This window comes from Primulina tabacum, chromosome 10 (assembly GCF_025594145.1).
Source record: "Primulina tabacum isolate GXHZ01 chromosome 10, ASM2559414v2, whole genome shotgun sequence".
NCBI classification, from domain to species: domain Eukaryota; kingdom Viridiplantae; phylum Streptophyta; class Magnoliopsida; order Lamiales; family Gesneriaceae; genus Primulina; species Primulina tabacum.
The window spans coordinates 4,190,413-4,205,697 of NC_134559.1; the positions used below are offsets into that span (position 1 = coordinate 4,190,413).

At 36.4% G+C, this 15,285-nt stretch overlaps 3 protein-coding genes and 1 long non-coding RNA gene across 12 annotated transcripts; 1 reads left to right on the forward strand and 3 right to left on the reverse strand.

Annotated features, from left to right (window-relative positions):
- The first annotated feature begins 928 nt into the window (after positions 1-928).
- On the forward strand, positions 929-8,173 carry LOC142505349 (coatomer subunit delta-2-like). 9 transcript variants are annotated; one of them, XM_075618308.1, is made up of 14 exons: positions 929-1,095; positions 1,221-1,334; positions 1,431-1,500; positions 1,586-1,625; positions 2,562-2,593; positions 2,936-3,159; positions 3,439-3,681; positions 3,774-3,951; positions 4,882-5,186; positions 5,331-5,523; positions 5,619-5,772; positions 6,300-6,362; positions 6,455-6,551; positions 7,184-7,493. In XM_075618308.1, exons 6-14 carry the CDS (start codon positions 2,962-2,964, stop codon positions 7,271-7,273), a joined length of 1,521 nt encoding a protein of 506 aa, XP_075474423.1. In that variant the 5' UTR covers positions 929-1,095; positions 1,221-1,334; positions 1,431-1,500; positions 1,586-1,625; positions 2,562-2,593; positions 2,936-2,961; the 3' UTR covers positions 7,274-7,493. The 9 variants fall into 9 exon arrangements, with proteins under 9 accessions (XP_075474423.1, XP_075474418.1, XP_075474417.1 ...); XM_075618303.1 differs by lacking the exons at positions 1,221-1,334; positions 2,562-2,593 and adding an exon at positions 7,712-8,173 and having other exon boundaries at positions 7,184-7,285; XM_075618302.1 differs by lacking the exons at positions 1,221-1,334; positions 2,562-2,593 and adding an exon at positions 7,730-8,171 and having other exon boundaries at positions 7,184-7,285.
- LOC142505351 (uncharacterized) lies at positions 5,792-6,291 on the reverse strand. Its single transcript, XR_012804409.1, has 2 exons — positions 6,176-6,291; positions 5,792-6,109 (listed from the first exon to the last, which is right to left on the reverse strand). It is a non-coding gene; the product is annotated as an uncharacterized LOC142505351 (long non-coding RNA).
- A 688-nt stretch (positions 8,174-8,861) lies between the features above and the next one.
- On the reverse strand, positions 8,862-12,412 carry LOC142505134 (protein CYPRO4-like). The gene is made up of 2 exons (XM_075617977.1): positions 10,504-12,412; positions 8,862-9,398 (listed from the first exon to the last, which is right to left on the reverse strand). The coding sequence occupies exons 1-2, from the start codon at positions 12,160-12,162 to the stop codon at positions 9,117-9,119; spliced, it is 1,941 nt and encodes a 646-aa protein (XP_075474092.1). The 5' UTR covers positions 12,163-12,412; the 3' UTR covers positions 8,862-9,116.
- A 1,388-nt stretch (positions 12,413-13,800) lies between these two features.
- Positions 13,801-14,712, reverse strand: LOC142505868 (ethylene-responsive transcription factor ERF109-like). The gene has a single exon (XM_075618999.1). The coding sequence runs from the start codon at positions 14,626-14,628 to the stop codon at positions 14,080-14,082; it is 549 nt and encodes a 182-aa protein (XP_075475114.1). The 5' UTR covers positions 14,629-14,712; the 3' UTR covers positions 13,801-14,079.
- Between the last annotated feature and the right edge of the window lie 573 nt (positions 14,713-15,285).

Consider the following 15,285-nt stretch of genomic DNA (forward strand, 5'->3'; position numbering starts at 1 on the left):
TGGATACTTATCTGATCCACACAAGGCACGTTCCCAAATTGGATATGTATTTACTCGTGGAGGCACTGCAATATCTTGGCGTTCTCAGAAACAAACGCTCGTAACAACTTCATCAAATCATGCCGAGATTATTGCACTACATGAAGCAAGTCGTGAATGTGTGTGGTTAAAATCAATGACCCAACATATCCAAATTTCATGCGGATTATCATCTGATGAGAAGCCTGTGATACTATATGAAGATAATGCTGCATGTGTTGCTCAAATGAAAGAAGGATACATAAAAAGCGACAGAACTAAATATATTCCTCCTAAGTTCTTCGCATTCACCAAGGAGCTTGAGAAGAATAGATGTATTGATGTTCGTCACATTCAATCAAGTGAAAACTCATCAGATCTCTTCACAAAGGCACTTCCTACGTCAATATTCAGAAAGCACATATATAATATTGGGATGCGCAATCTACGAAATTTGTGAAGAATTGTTCATGTCAACATCAGGGAGAGTTTACGTGACTGCACTCTTTTTCCCTTACTATGGTTTTTATCCCAATGGGTTTTTCCAAGTAAGGTTTTTAACGAGGCAGTACAAAAACACGTAATGAAGACATCATCGTATCATGATCATCATCACAAGGGGGAGTATTGGAAAATAATATTTAAAATGTGTGTATTGAATATTTGAATGTTGAATATTTGAATGTTGAAAATAAGAGTTGTAAATATTGAAAATTAGTGTGTGATGATGTAGGTAATGATGTATTTTATTTTTGGATTATTTGTAAAGATTTCTTATAAATAGATCTCATTTGTGAAGAAAATCACAATTGAGTAGAGAGAAAAATATTATAAAGTGTGTAGTTTGGTAAATTTTGAGAGTTTGAGATTTTTACTTTTTACCATAAATTTTTACTTTTTCACGGCTCTCATGATTTTGGATTTTGTACAAAATTTGTGACCAACCATTATAATTTGAACGAACTGTGGCTGTTGGATCTGTATCAGATGTAGCTTAACATTCCCAACAAATTCTTCTGAACCATTTCGCCGAGCAACTTCTCTCCGTTGATTTCGCTTGATCCGGTGATTTCACAGGTACTATATTAATTTCTTCTCGCTATATTTTAAACCCTGCGTGATTCGAATTCTGATTTGTTCTAAATAAGATTTAACCTGGTATGGGCCTGTTTCTCGCTCAATTTGGGGATCCAATTATCTAGAAGTAAGTGATTTGTGCAGCGTGAATCAACACTCGAACTAATTCTATCGATCTGGGGAAATATCAATTCTACATTACTGATTCATATCTAGGTCTTTGGTTGCAGTCACTTATGGTAGTGGGCATTGGTGTGTGAAGAAATTAATGGGAATGAAATGTCTTGTTGAGATTGTTGTGAAATTGATTTCTCTTTTCTATTTTCCAAGTGTAGTTAGGTGACCCGCTCCTTCATTTCCTTTTTCTATCTGGTGACTGTTGGTGGAAGTTGAAGGAACAAAATGGTAAATGTCCTCATCATTTTTTTTTGCTAATTTAATTATATTGGTTTTGTTATTTTTTTGATTATCTTTGTTATATGTGATGCAGGTCGTGCTTGTCGCTAGCATTATTAGTAAATCTGGCAAAGGTAGCCTTCTAAGCCTCGTGATCTCAAAGTTCAGCTATTGGTTCTTTTATCAGTAACTTGGATGTGTATGGTGCTACTATTGATCATCGTACCTTCTGGTTTTTGAGGATGTTGTCTATTTTCTTGGAGTTTAATATGACTGTGTTTGAGTTTGATATAATTGAAAATTGGTTGAAAAATCTCTGTCATATTGTGTTAAATTTTCATTTAGAATTGGCAGGTCATTGGAATCCTAAAGTTTGTGTCGGTATGTGAAGGTTTAAGTACAGACTTTATCTCAACTTCCTGACAATTTTTGATGAGAAATCTGGGGTCTTCTTCCTTATTAAAAGTTTCAATTATTTATTTTTATACGACAAACAATCTAGTAAGAAACACCTTATAGGATGTGGCCTTTTTGATAAATCCCTAAATTATGACCTTAGTTTTATATTATACAGAATAATTGCTGACCTGGCATGCATATGCCATAGATATACTGGCAACTCGGTTTGGAATTGGACTCTTTGAAGAGATCATGATAGGATGACTTCTTATTTTGGACTTTGGTTTCAATATGGTGGTGTTTGTATTGAATTTTTTTGCATCTTGTATTGAATTTTATTTGCTTCTATTCTTCATGTTACCAATTGATGTGAATGTCACTGCATTAGTGAAGACCTGGTATAAGATAAAAATTGCATCTATTCTTCATGTTATCAATTAATGTGAAGGTCACTGCATTAGTGAAGACCTGGTTAAGATAAAAATTGTTTCATGATGATGTCAGAGTTAAGGGCTTGGCACTGTAGTTATTTAGAGTCAAAATTGACCGTTTCATTGGTTTTCAATATTGAAATAGATGTTTGTCAAAAAGTCATTGTTTATTGATCAAATTCAATTGTATTTCTTGACCATTTATTGCTTTGCTTATTGGTCTGTTTTTCTTTGGCCTAGATATTTTATGTCTTCGATGGAAATTTGATTGGGTAAGTTTGTCACAAACTTGAAACTACTTGGAATTCGTTCTAGGGTTATCCATTTCCTGTGTTGTTTGCTTAATGAATTTCTCTTTTCCATTGTTTCTTATTAAAAAATGAATTTCTTTTTTTTCTGTGGCGACCTGTTTTTGTCTTGGTTTTGTATTTTTAACTTGGAGCAATTTTAGGTGTATAAATCTTTGTTTCCCACTGTCCTTTTTACCTTATCATTGGATGCAGTATTTTTTGGTTACTTTTTGCGTTCAAATCCAATTTTGTTTGCTATTACAGTTTTTTGTATCTCTAATACTGATGACCATGTTAAACTATTCGACTTTATATCTCCCACAGCCCTTGTTTCAAGGCAGTTCGTTGATATGTCTCGGATACGAATTGAGGGATACCTTGCAGCCTTCCCCAAATTGGTTGGAACAGGAAAACAGCACACATATGTTGAGACTGAAAATGTTCGTTATGTTTACCAGCCGATAGAGTCCCTGTACTTGCTTCTTGTCACAAATAAACAGAGCAACATTCTTGAAGATTTGGAGACATTGAGGCTACTTTCAAAGCTTGTATCCTTTTTAACAGCAAATGGATAGTGTTAATCTGAAACTGTTATTGTTTTTATTTTGAGTAGTGCTCAACCTCGCTAGCATTGTACTTTGTGCTTTCAGGCTAGGCATACTTATTTCTTTCCATCAGAAATTGAAGCAGTAAAAATAGTCTGTTCTGGTCCATTTATATTGCATGCAGCTGAAATTGTTTTAGTTTTCTTTGAAGGGTATTTTCCATGGGACAATTTTCACTTGGTGCATTTAATTTTGTGATACCATTTCCTTAATCACATTTAGGTTCCTGAATATTCTTATACACTAGATGAAGAGGGCATTGGCAATACCGCTTTTGAGATTCTTTTTGCGTTTGACGAGGTCATCTCTCTGGGACACAGAGAAAATGTTACAGTTGCACAAGTCAAACAGTACTGTGAGATGGAAAGTCATGAAGAGAAATTGCATAAGCTGGTATTACAAAGCAAAATCAACGAGACTAAGGATGTCATGAAGCGTAAAGCTAGTGAAATTGACAAAATCAAGGTAATTGGTCGAGGAACAACTCATGATTCTCACGTCTATCAATCATTTTGTGGATCACCAGTATACTGATTTACTGTGTTAACTTTGTTTAGATTGAGAGGAATAGGGGTGATAAAGGAGGATTCATGTCTTTGCAGTCAATGGGTTCTGGAAGAATTGACACTGGCTTTGGCAGTGACACCAGCATATCTAGTAATAGTGGTGGTTTTGGGAGTGGCTCAGTCTTTGGATTAAGCACAGACTTGGAACCCCAATCCTCTACTTCTAAAGGTTTATTTCCGCTTTATCTCTTGAAATTTTAAAAAACTGCTATATATATTCTGTTCTACTCTGTGAACATAAAAATTATGGTGCTATATTCTTGTTACCGAGGAATTTATTATGATGTCACATCGCTTTCATTTTAGTTTGTTGAAATATAAAATAAACCCGTAAATTAAACCACATGTCCATTTTATCATGTGATGAAGTTATTTTGTTTACTGGGTGTTCCCCTGGGAATTGAAATATTAAAGTGTAGAACAACTCAATGTCATCTTATGATGTTTCAGAAACTAAAAATGGGTCTCCAAGCTATGCAGTTGGTCATCCTTCCTTGGCTTTTCATCTTCTGATATATGAGACACAGCGTGTATGAAGCAAGAGGATATGTTGAAGACAATAATTTTTATAATCTTTGCGATCAACTCCGGTTTTTGTATTTATGGGTGGCTTTTGTGGGGCAGTGCGCCATAATTATCTATTTTCCTTTCATTTCAAATTTAATGCACGGATAATTGAAGTAAACCACCATGGTGAAGAATCACAATCGTTGTCATGAATGTATGGGTTGGTCATATTGCTTTATGATGGTTGCTGTAGCAGTACAGTAAGGCACTGTGTAGCTATAGTTTCCTTTGAAGGTTCCTTTTTAACAGTTGGAATTTAACAAATCAATCTACATCTAGTATGAGTTACTGCATGTTGTTTGCTGGAAAAAAGCTAGATGCATCATTTTTATGAGAACCATTATCATGAGTCTATGACTGATAATCATTGGCTGTATATAATTGTTTTAAATGATTTCAAGTTGTTCTTCGTGTTCTATTGTCGCATGCTTAGCCTGGTGTTGGTTGTGTAATACTTTTTTGGTGATAGGTTACGAGATACATTATTTGAGTACAGCTGATGAGATTGTTGCTTTTGAACTACTATAATTAGGTCGTCCACCAGCATCTGCATCAGCTCCACCAAAAGGTCTTGGTATGAAGCTGGGGAAAACTCAAAGGACCAACCAATTTTTGGAATCTCTCAAAGCTGAAGGTGACGTGATTATTGAAGATGTGAGACAATGCATTGGTCAGTCCAAACCAGTTGCACCACCACCCAGTGATCCTGTTACATTAATTGTCGAAGAAAAGCTTAATGTAACTTTAAAGCAGGATGGTGGTATTGGAAGCTTTGATTTGCAGGGTACACTGTCACTCCAAATACTTAACCAAGACGACGGACTCATCCAAGTCCAGGTCTCTAGTTTTGTCTCTCCATTATTGCTCCTTGTGCACGCATGATCTTCTTGCTATTTTGTTTAGGAAAGATTCTCAGTTTTGTGTTCATGTATCAGGAATGTATGTTTCATAAATATTTACTGTTATTTCAAAAAAATTCAGATTGAAACTGGTGGCAATCCAGGAATCCATTTTAAAACACACCCCAATGTCAACAAAGAACTGTTTTCGGGTGAAAATATACTAGGTCTCAAGGATCCAAATAAGCCATTCCCTACTGGTCAAGGTGGTGATGGTGTTGGTCTGCTGAAGTGGAGAATGCAGAGTGCGGATGAGTCTTTTTTACCATTATCAAGTGAGTTTTGCTGCTATCAGACCTCGTGCTCAACATCACACACAAGATGTTTTTTTCGGGCTTTTTAGTTGTTCACTTTCAGACTTCCATTGCAGTTAACTGCTGGCTCTCTGTTTCTGGAAACGAAACCTATGTAAACTTGGAGTATGAAGTTCCACCAATGTTAGATCTACAAAATGTTGTCATTTCAATTCCTCTTCCTGCTCTGCGAGATCCACCAAGAGTACAACAGATTGATGGGGAGTGGAGGTGATGGTTTATTTTCGTGTTTTATTAAAACTTATGACAAACATCGTCATCAAAGTGATATTTCCCAGATTGGTTTGTTTCATTTGTTGAATTCTGTACAGTCAGTCTTGTTTGATCGGGGGTGTGATGACATGGAAAGTTACATCGAGTTCCGGGCACCTCATATACTGTTTTTTGTGTTTTAATTTAGCATGTGCACTATGGTTTTGGGTCAATTTTTCAAAGTAAGATGTTCTTCAATTGCTGGCACTTCTTCATCTTTCGTTGAGGGAATAATGTGCATAAATTATAATGAAATGTGGGTCTAGTCATTTTTTAATGAGACGTCATAGAGCGACTGACTGGATACTAGTTGGGGGGGGGGGGGGTTGTTGGTAGAAATTTGTTGAGACTTGAGATGCACAAAAGTGAAATTCTTGGGAATTGTGTAGTTAATAAAGAAAGTAAATGTGTATCATACTTGTTCTCGTAATCTTAATTCCAATTAATTAGTGGTTACAGCAGCGTCATGTTGATGTCCACTGCAGGTATGATTCCAGAAAGTCTATTTTAGAGTGGGCTATCGTGCTCATTGATAACTCAAATCGCAGGTTGGTTTACTGTCAAAATAGCTAATTCAGTTTCATGTGAACAACAATCTGGTAGCGTGCTTATTTGGTTTGATTGGCGGCCTAACTTGCAGTGGATCCATGGAATTTGTAATTCCTGCAGTAGACACTTCTGAGCTTTTCCCAATTTCTGTGCGTTTTACTTCTACAAGCACTTTCAGTGATCTCAAGGTTGCTTTCTGCCCCATTTTATTATATCTTTTCATTGTCATTACAAAATTGGAAAATCTTCGTTTCACAACATATTTTATCACTGATGAAATTTTAAGCGATCCATCATCACGAGTGACTGCATTTTTGTAATCTTTTATTCGGGCTTGGGACTGAATACTGATAATGGAAAATGAACTCATTTCAGAATTCAGATGGAGTTCTCCTGCATGCTTCTTCTGTCCTAACTTACTGTACCCAATCTTACAAATGTCCACCTGAGCATGTGATTCTTGAAAGAATAAACTACTATAGGTCTTGTTTGTTTGGCCTGTTTGAGTGGAGATTTATTAACTAACAAAAGATATATGCACGCAAAAAACTTGCTAGCACACGAATAAAAAATTCAGACTTATGTAGGTTTTAGCCATGATTTGGAAACGTATCTGTTTTTATGCATTTTGATTTTAGCAGAGGGCTTTGAGCACATTGTATGCAATTTACGTCTATGCAAAAACATAAATCAAAACAATTAAGTTTAAACAATTTCTTTCTAAACATATTTTCAAAATAATAGGAACTTCATTCAGATTGCACTTGGCACTTTTGTTCTTTCTAATAATTTGGGATTTTGACTTTTTCAATATTGGCAGGTTATCAACATTTTACCACTGAAGGGAGGGAATCCACCAAAATTTTCCCAGAGAAAACTGCTTTCTACAGAAAATTACCAAGTTGTGTGATCATTTTACCTGGTAACAACAGCTACAATAATTTAATTACTTCCATTTTTTTCTCTGGGAAATCATCTTCCTTCAAACTTAAAGGTGCTTAAACCTACGGTGGTTTTGGATTGTACTGAAGCTTGGCATCTCATGCCAAGTTATTGCTTTTTTGTAAATTTCGTGACTTGATGAGATAATACGGAAAATGTCGATTTATGAGACGAAATATTGAAGATTACACTTTTTGTGAAAATGCTGTGTTCCAATTTAAAATTTCTACAAATTCAAATTGGAACTCAGCATTTTCTTACAATGGTCACCACATCCTCTACCGATGGAGTTACAATTCCAACATTAATTATGCTAGATCAAAACTAACATGTACACTTTGAAGTTACCAGATGTCTCATACCATCGAATCCCAATATTACCCCAATGATTTGGCTGACTCCACAGTGATTCGAATCAATACAGTGACGATGGAAGTTCGAATTTGAAGAATTCCAAGAAAAATCGTTGCTTTCCATTTCTTCTGTGTGGATATTTCTTCGTGCATAGCAATTTTTTGCAATAAGCATGGAAAGAAGAGCTCTAACCGATTACAAACTGGACGAGACTCGATTTATTGGCAAGCCAAGGATTATCTCATTTGTATAAATTTTCGGCCACCTCAAGTTCGATAGCAAGTGCTTCTTTAAGTTTGTTCTGTTCAGCAAAAATAGCACGTGGGTTTTTGTCGACGATTGTTGCGGAGGTTTGGGAAAGCGTCATTTTCTTTGAATTTCTTGGGTTTTTGCTTCGAATGTGTGAGTGGGGAGAGTTTTGTCGATACTTTGAACCTGAAGGTACCATTGTTGGGTTGTGTTGGATATTCAATGGGTTTGGAGGGAAAGAATGAATGAAAATTGGAGGTTTAAGGCTGAGATTGTGGCGGCAGGGTGCCTCCATTAAACTTCAATCAGCTCTTTGGACAAACACTAACTTGAAGCCGAGGTTTATAATAAGAATAAAATTTTTTTTTTACTATAAATGTGTTTATGACGAAGTGATATAATTTTTTTTTTTTCATTTTTTTAAGATAGAAACTAAAGAAATATTATTATTATTATTTTTCTCTTTCAAACATTATTACAGGGCTTTTGAAAACTAAAAATCGATTCAAATTTAAATTACTTTAAAACGGCAATTTTTTAAAGAAAATTTAAATACTTTTCTAAAGCCAAAGTTGTAATTCTTATGCATAATCAAATGTCTTCCGTTTTAATCTTCATCACCCATTGTTGACGGGATCTTTAAAAATAAATGTTATAAATTTTTGTTGTGTTCTTTGTTTGATTTTTAAAAAATGAAATATGTATTAGTTTATTAATATTTATTTTAAGGTTTTATATCTTTTAAACTTTTAACAAGAAGTTTGTGCAATTAACCCTCTAATCAAAAGTAATTTCACTCAATCATCATAGTAAAAAAGGAGAAAATGAATTAATATAGTACATAAAAAGTTGAAGTTTCTCCAAAAGTAATCTTTCGTTTTACTTATTTTGAAGTAAAACGATTATGTATGAATCATTTTAAATTTCAATTATTAATATTACATAAGCAAGAATCATTTTTTCTGTATTTTTTGTCATGTTATTTTTATCATACATACTTGTGCAAGTAACGGGTTCCTTGCTCCTAAATGTTCGAAATCCTCGCCTAAGAGTCTGAAAGAAAAAAAAACACTTCACAGTCACGCACAAATCAAACTATAAATTTATCAAAAACAGAACAAAAAAAAAAGAAAAGAAGAAAGAAATCAAACTGAATTTACAACCAAATAACATAAGCATTGCTAAAATGCATCTATTTTAGTGTGACCTCATCGCTTGCCAGACATGCTGAAGGATGTAATTTTCTGGGGCGTCGCAACGACCAGTGGAGCTTCCGGAGAGTTGCTGAATGCGAACTTATCGTGCATGAACCGACTTTCGATGATGGACTCATCCTTGGGAACAATTCTGTAGCAGTAGCAGCTCTTTAGCCCTTGCTGATTCTGGTAGCAATGGTGTCCACTGTTCTTCACCTGCTGAAAGTTCCACACGACACTGAATTTTCCAACTGTTGCAACTAAATGTTTTTCTTGTTTCCCGCTTTCAGTAACCTGACAACATTAGAACGAGTGTCGAAGCAAAACGAGGGAGCATTAGTACATAATAAATTGATCCCAAAAAATCTCGAAAATCATAATTATCGGAACCAAAAACGAAAAATTTAGTTTGAAACGATAAACTGAAACCAGGAAAACAAAAATTTTCGGCTCGTTTCAAACAGGAACCGAAAAAACAATTCAGTTTGCGGCTTGAAGGTCTATCGGATTTAAACAGAAAAAACCGATTCGAACCAAAGCCAAAATCAGAACTTTTTATTTCTACTATTATATGATTTTTTATGAAAAGATTTCAAATTTCATTGACGAGGTTCAATTTTTTAGTCAACATAAAGAAAAATAGGGAGAGAAAAAAACAGAACCTGTTGGTTTAGAAAGCTTAAAACGAAACCAACAGCTTATTTTGGTTCGATTTACGATTCGGTTTCGGTTCGGAAACTTTTTAACTCGGGACAGGTGGATTCAATTTTTTCAAAACCAAAACCAATTAACACCCTTAGTAATCATCCACTCAAATTAAAAAAAAAAAATCAAATTTCTATTTGTACGTCAAGATCCACAACTAAACACATTCACAATCACATCAAAACTTGAGATCCATTGTGTTATTAGGCTCTGTAATAGATTGTGCATTACAATTTCTCTTAAAAAACTGGATTTTCCTAGGTTTTGAGATTATCCAGCAATAAAAATTTGGTGTCATTGGACTACGAGGTCTATTGGTACATCAGAGATTAAAGAAACGTAGCTGAAGAATAAATATTAATTTACTTGCAACCTTAAAAAAACTGAAGCAATGTCCAAGCTCTAAATACAACAACAAATTATTCATAAAGATCAATGGCATATAAGTGCGCACGTTCCAACAAGAAAATGTGTACACACATAAGATTTAACATTTTCATTCAGAGTTCAAGTAGGATTGACATTGGATTTCAATATAAGGCATTGAGTCAAGGCACGCATGGACAACATACGCAAAATGTTAAAGCAATCTCATCCTCGTGACATGCAACACATTTAGATAGGCAAGCAAGTATCAAACAATAAAAATTCCACCAAGATATCCATATAATTCTAGGAAGTTCAAATAACTTACCCAAGAGAAATGTCCAGCATGGAACTTACTACCAGATCCAGCCAAATGGGCATCCACAGGGGTCAGCTTCAGCAACCTTGGAGCTGGGATTTTGTTCCCCATTCGGCCGCTAAAACCAGTCTTAGTTTTACCATCCTTATCAGTGAATAAGGTGCATATCAAGATCAAATAAGTGTCAGTGGTTCCCAACACCCATTTACCATCATAAGTAACATCAACTGAAGTAATAGGTGAACCAAGCCCAGGAAAAGCAGTCTTTGCCTGCCTCATTGAAGTCCTCGAGTATAATCTTATTTTCCCATCAAGCGAACCAATAACTATAGATCCATCCCCAGCAGTTGCAAAACATTGAAAATTTGTGCCTCTTGAAAACTGATGCCCTTGATTCCAATGCAATACAGGAGATTTCGAGTTTGCGATATTTTGAACTATCCCCTTCTTGTCACGCATATCCCACTGACACAATCTATTATCATCCAGACCCAGGAAAGTTGACTCCGATGGGTCCAACTGAGACCCCTTTGCATCACTTGTAATATCACTTATCGTAATATCAGTGCCATCCTTCTCAAACTTCCAATTTGTGACAATCTTTCCAGTCTCAATATCCAATTGGTGGAGCCCTGAGGAGTAAGGTTTTCCTTCCTTCAGGGGACTCATTAGCATCATATTTGTTTCTCCCCTCATCAAGAGGGCCTTTTTAGGAGTCGCTCCAGAGTTCCCACCACCAGACCCTAACTTTTGGTCATCAAACTTCACATAGACCCCCTTCCCATGAATCCCATGGCTAAAGTTCTTCACAACTTGAACCCCTGAATCACCAACCAAGAAACTATTATCCAACGCCCCTAAAGCCAAGCTCTGAATCCCACCACCGGTGGCTGCTTCCTCAAACTCCTCTAACAAGTCATGGCCATCTCTCACCGAAAATTCCATCGGCCTCTTCTCCGGAGTCCTCCAGTCCCCATCATCTGCATCCTCCCACATAGAATCATCCGACTCCTCTGGCTTTAACCATCCAATGAAATCTTTCCCGTAAGTCTTCAATTTATTTTCGTCTGTCGGCCTCAAACCATAAACGTTCTCAAACAAACAATCCTGAAATTTAGTCACGAAGTTTCTGTAGTCCACATCCGTAAAAAACTTCATGGCCCAAACTCCACCTTCCACAAAATCAACCCGCCTCTGCTCCCCAAAATATTTCAACTGCAAATCAGTAGAAACTTTCACTCTAATTTTATTTCCTACCTTCAAAACCCAAAATCTCCGACCTCCACGTAATCCACCTTCGTCATCATTATCATCATCCTCGTCACTTTCGGCCGCAGCATCCAATTTCATAACAAACTCATAATGAGCAAGCTTTTCGGAAACTACCCATTTCGCGTTCGGCGTGTTTCCACCAATATGAAGGTAAAGCTTAACAGCATTTTCGAGATTCACAGGTTTTCTAGGCGAAAAAGACGGGTCTTTCGGGTATTTCAGCTTTAAAGCCTGAAGCCTAGAATCAACGTCATCTAAGATTTTCGCACTCACCTTTGGAATCCGATCATCCGCATCAACATATTCTTCCGAATTCTGCTCCTCTACCCCATCCTCGTCAGAATTTTCAGATGAATCAGAAATCTCAAGTCCTTCACGACTATGTGAACCTCCCATAGCTCAATCTTTCAGACTAATCCAATAATCGACAGTTACAAATTCGGGTATTTAAGAGAAAAAAATACACAGATCAAACTCGAGAATTTCCACTAGGAATATGTAGCGTTTCGAATGAAGAATCTGATGAATGTAGAAGAGAAAGTTTCAGAGACTTCGGAGGCGGTTAGGGCTTTAAACCGGAGAACATTCTGGGAGTTGGCGTAGATCCCACGGAGACACATGTAAGTCAGCAGCTGCTTTGGTTTCGAAGTAAACAAATAAATGGATTTTCCGAAATCAGCCCAACAGTATTGGGCCTGTCGGCCTCTAACCAAATAATCTTAAATTTCTTTTTTCATAAATCATCATGTTATTCATATTTATCGTTTTTCATGAAGTTTTCCAACTAAGATTATTGTGTGCTCATGCAATTTCTTGAGGTTTGTGTGTGTATAACATTCATAAATTTTTGGGCATGTAAAATTCGGAAAATAACCTTCGAATTCGGTATAAATAATAAGTTTTATAGTGAATTACAACTGATAAATTCATCCTTGAAAAAATATCATCGATTCAAAAATTAATTTTTCATGAAGATGGTAATGAATTTTCTTATGAATTTTTGGGACTGTGCATCTTCATTTCGATTGATCCTCTTTTGTGTCGATTTGGTGCAATCAATAATAAATTTGGGATCTGTTTTAGAGAAGAGAAGACCACCGTGGATGTGTTTATGTCGGTGGATTGAGGGTAACATCCTCAACCCACGTTTATTTAAAAAAAAAATTAATTAAAAAAGAGTCACATGTTGAATATCCACGAGGGAGACTGGCCAACCTGATTAATATTATCCTCGTACTTGTATATCCACGTGTTAAATATGGATCAGAACTGTCAGTAGCACTTTTTCCTTGACATCGCTGTATATATGATGTTACGTTTCAACAGATTTATGACATAATTAGTATTTAAGGGAAATTGAATAATATTTTGTGTATCAGGAGGATGAGGACAAAATTGTAAAATAGACAGAAAATTTTGGAGTTGCAATTAAATCAGTCTGATTCATAACTGAAGATTTTTTTCGCAATTCACCGAAAATTAAAAGGAAAAAACTTGTGTTAGACGGTCTCACGGGTCGTATTTTATGAGACGAATCTTTTTTTCGGATTATCCATGAAAAAGTATTACTTTTTATGCTAAGAGTATTATTTTTTATTGTGACTATCGATAAAATTGACTCGTCTCACAGATACTACTCAAATTAAAATATGGTAAAAATACAAATTTTTTATACAACTGAGTATGGGAATTTCTATTTAAACTACTTGATTAGCCACATATTGAGAACTGAACTTGAGAATATGGGTATTGGGGTCTCAAGAGAAAATATTTCACATATTTCATCATGATAACTGGTTACAACACGTATCAAATTTCAACTGTTTTTCTAACTGGCATAAGTAAAAACTCCACACGTGATAATGTTACATGAAATATTGTAGATGTTTTTTTTTCATGGCACCTCATCCTTACCACTAAACTTAAAAAATAACTGGTTAATCGAAAGAGTAATCATATTGGTAGATTGACTCAAAATAAATCAAACATATTGATTCTTATCATACCATACAATATTATATTATGGAGTGATCATATTATTCAAAAATTATTGATTCTTGTCATTTCCAAAGGTTTGTTTCACTATTATTGTGTAAGAAAAAGTTTGTATAAGTATGGCATATAGATGAATGGTAATTGAACATTCAAAAACATCTAGTCTAGAAGAAAACGTAGCACAAAATTGCCGAGTTCGTTGAATCAGCATTAAATTCCATCATCTTCCTCACGACTCTTCAATTCACAGAATTCGATCCTTTTGGTTAATTATAATTATTACTGCTCGTCGGCCCAGTTTCTGAAATCCCCTCCATGTCATGTGATCGGCGTCGTGTTGTAGGGGGTAGCGTCCGTGGTGTAGTCTGCAAACGGGAAATTGAGCTTCGCTCTAGGGCCGCGGAACTCGATCGCCTTCCTATCGTAAGCTCTAGCTGCATCCTCCGCCGTCTCAAATGTCCCGAGCCATACACGCTTCGCCTGACGGGGATCTCTTATCTCGGCCGCCCATTTTCCCCACGGCCGCTGCCTCACCCCTCTGTAGTTCTTCCGCTTCTTCTTTCTCTTCCTCTCCTCCGCCTTGTCAGGAACGTTATAACTCTCCTCGTCCATGAAAAGATTGCACCCCAGACACCCATCGATTCTGCATAACCCACAAGTCTCCCCATCCTCAGAAACAGACAAAGAAACCCCAGAAGAAGTTGTGGCGGCGCCTCCATCGAAATGCCACGAAGATTCAGTCAGCTGATCATTTTCAGTGGCATCAGCGCCTCCAACACCTGCTATGACATTCTTCAAAGCTGACACCATGATGGAAACTTCTTCCTCCCTGCTCATCCGCGCCGCCGTGGGAAGGCTGCCGTTCATTTGACTACTTACTTCACCTCAAAGACCGGTTTTCTTGTCTGACCTTCGTATGTTGTCTGAACAGAGCTGACTTTTTGAGGATTAATCTTTCACACAATCGTATATATATCTCAAGCGTGTACACTGTATTTACACGGGGTGCTAAAAAGGGTCGTGCTTTTTATGAGCTGGCACGTGGCAGTTGCTCGTAAAAATGGGTGGTGGCTGATGTCATCAGCGGCGGTATTGGCCGATTTAACGCGGGAGCTTTGACGGGTGAGACTAGAAGGAGAGAATATGACGTTATCACTTGCGTTCACCCATCTAAGGCCAGCCCAAAACGGCCCATTTTGAAAAGGGCTGCTGGAACTAGCCCGGATTTTATCGCTATCTCCCAGTCAAGAGTCGCCCAAAAAACGCCTTCTTAATTATTACTGCCATGCCCATGTAATTTTCTTAATGGGTCAACTTGTATTTGTCAAATGTTGACGCCCGTGCACTTTCAGCTTTCCCTAATTTTTGTAAGTATATGTCTTGTTTGGTCACACTCGAAATTAAGACAAAAATTATAGAAGATAACGAATTGATTTTCTTTTTCTGATTTGAAAATGTGTTGGCAACTTGTTCAAAAAATTGGGAAAAAAAAATAGCAACCAGTCTATATTCGCGGAATTACGC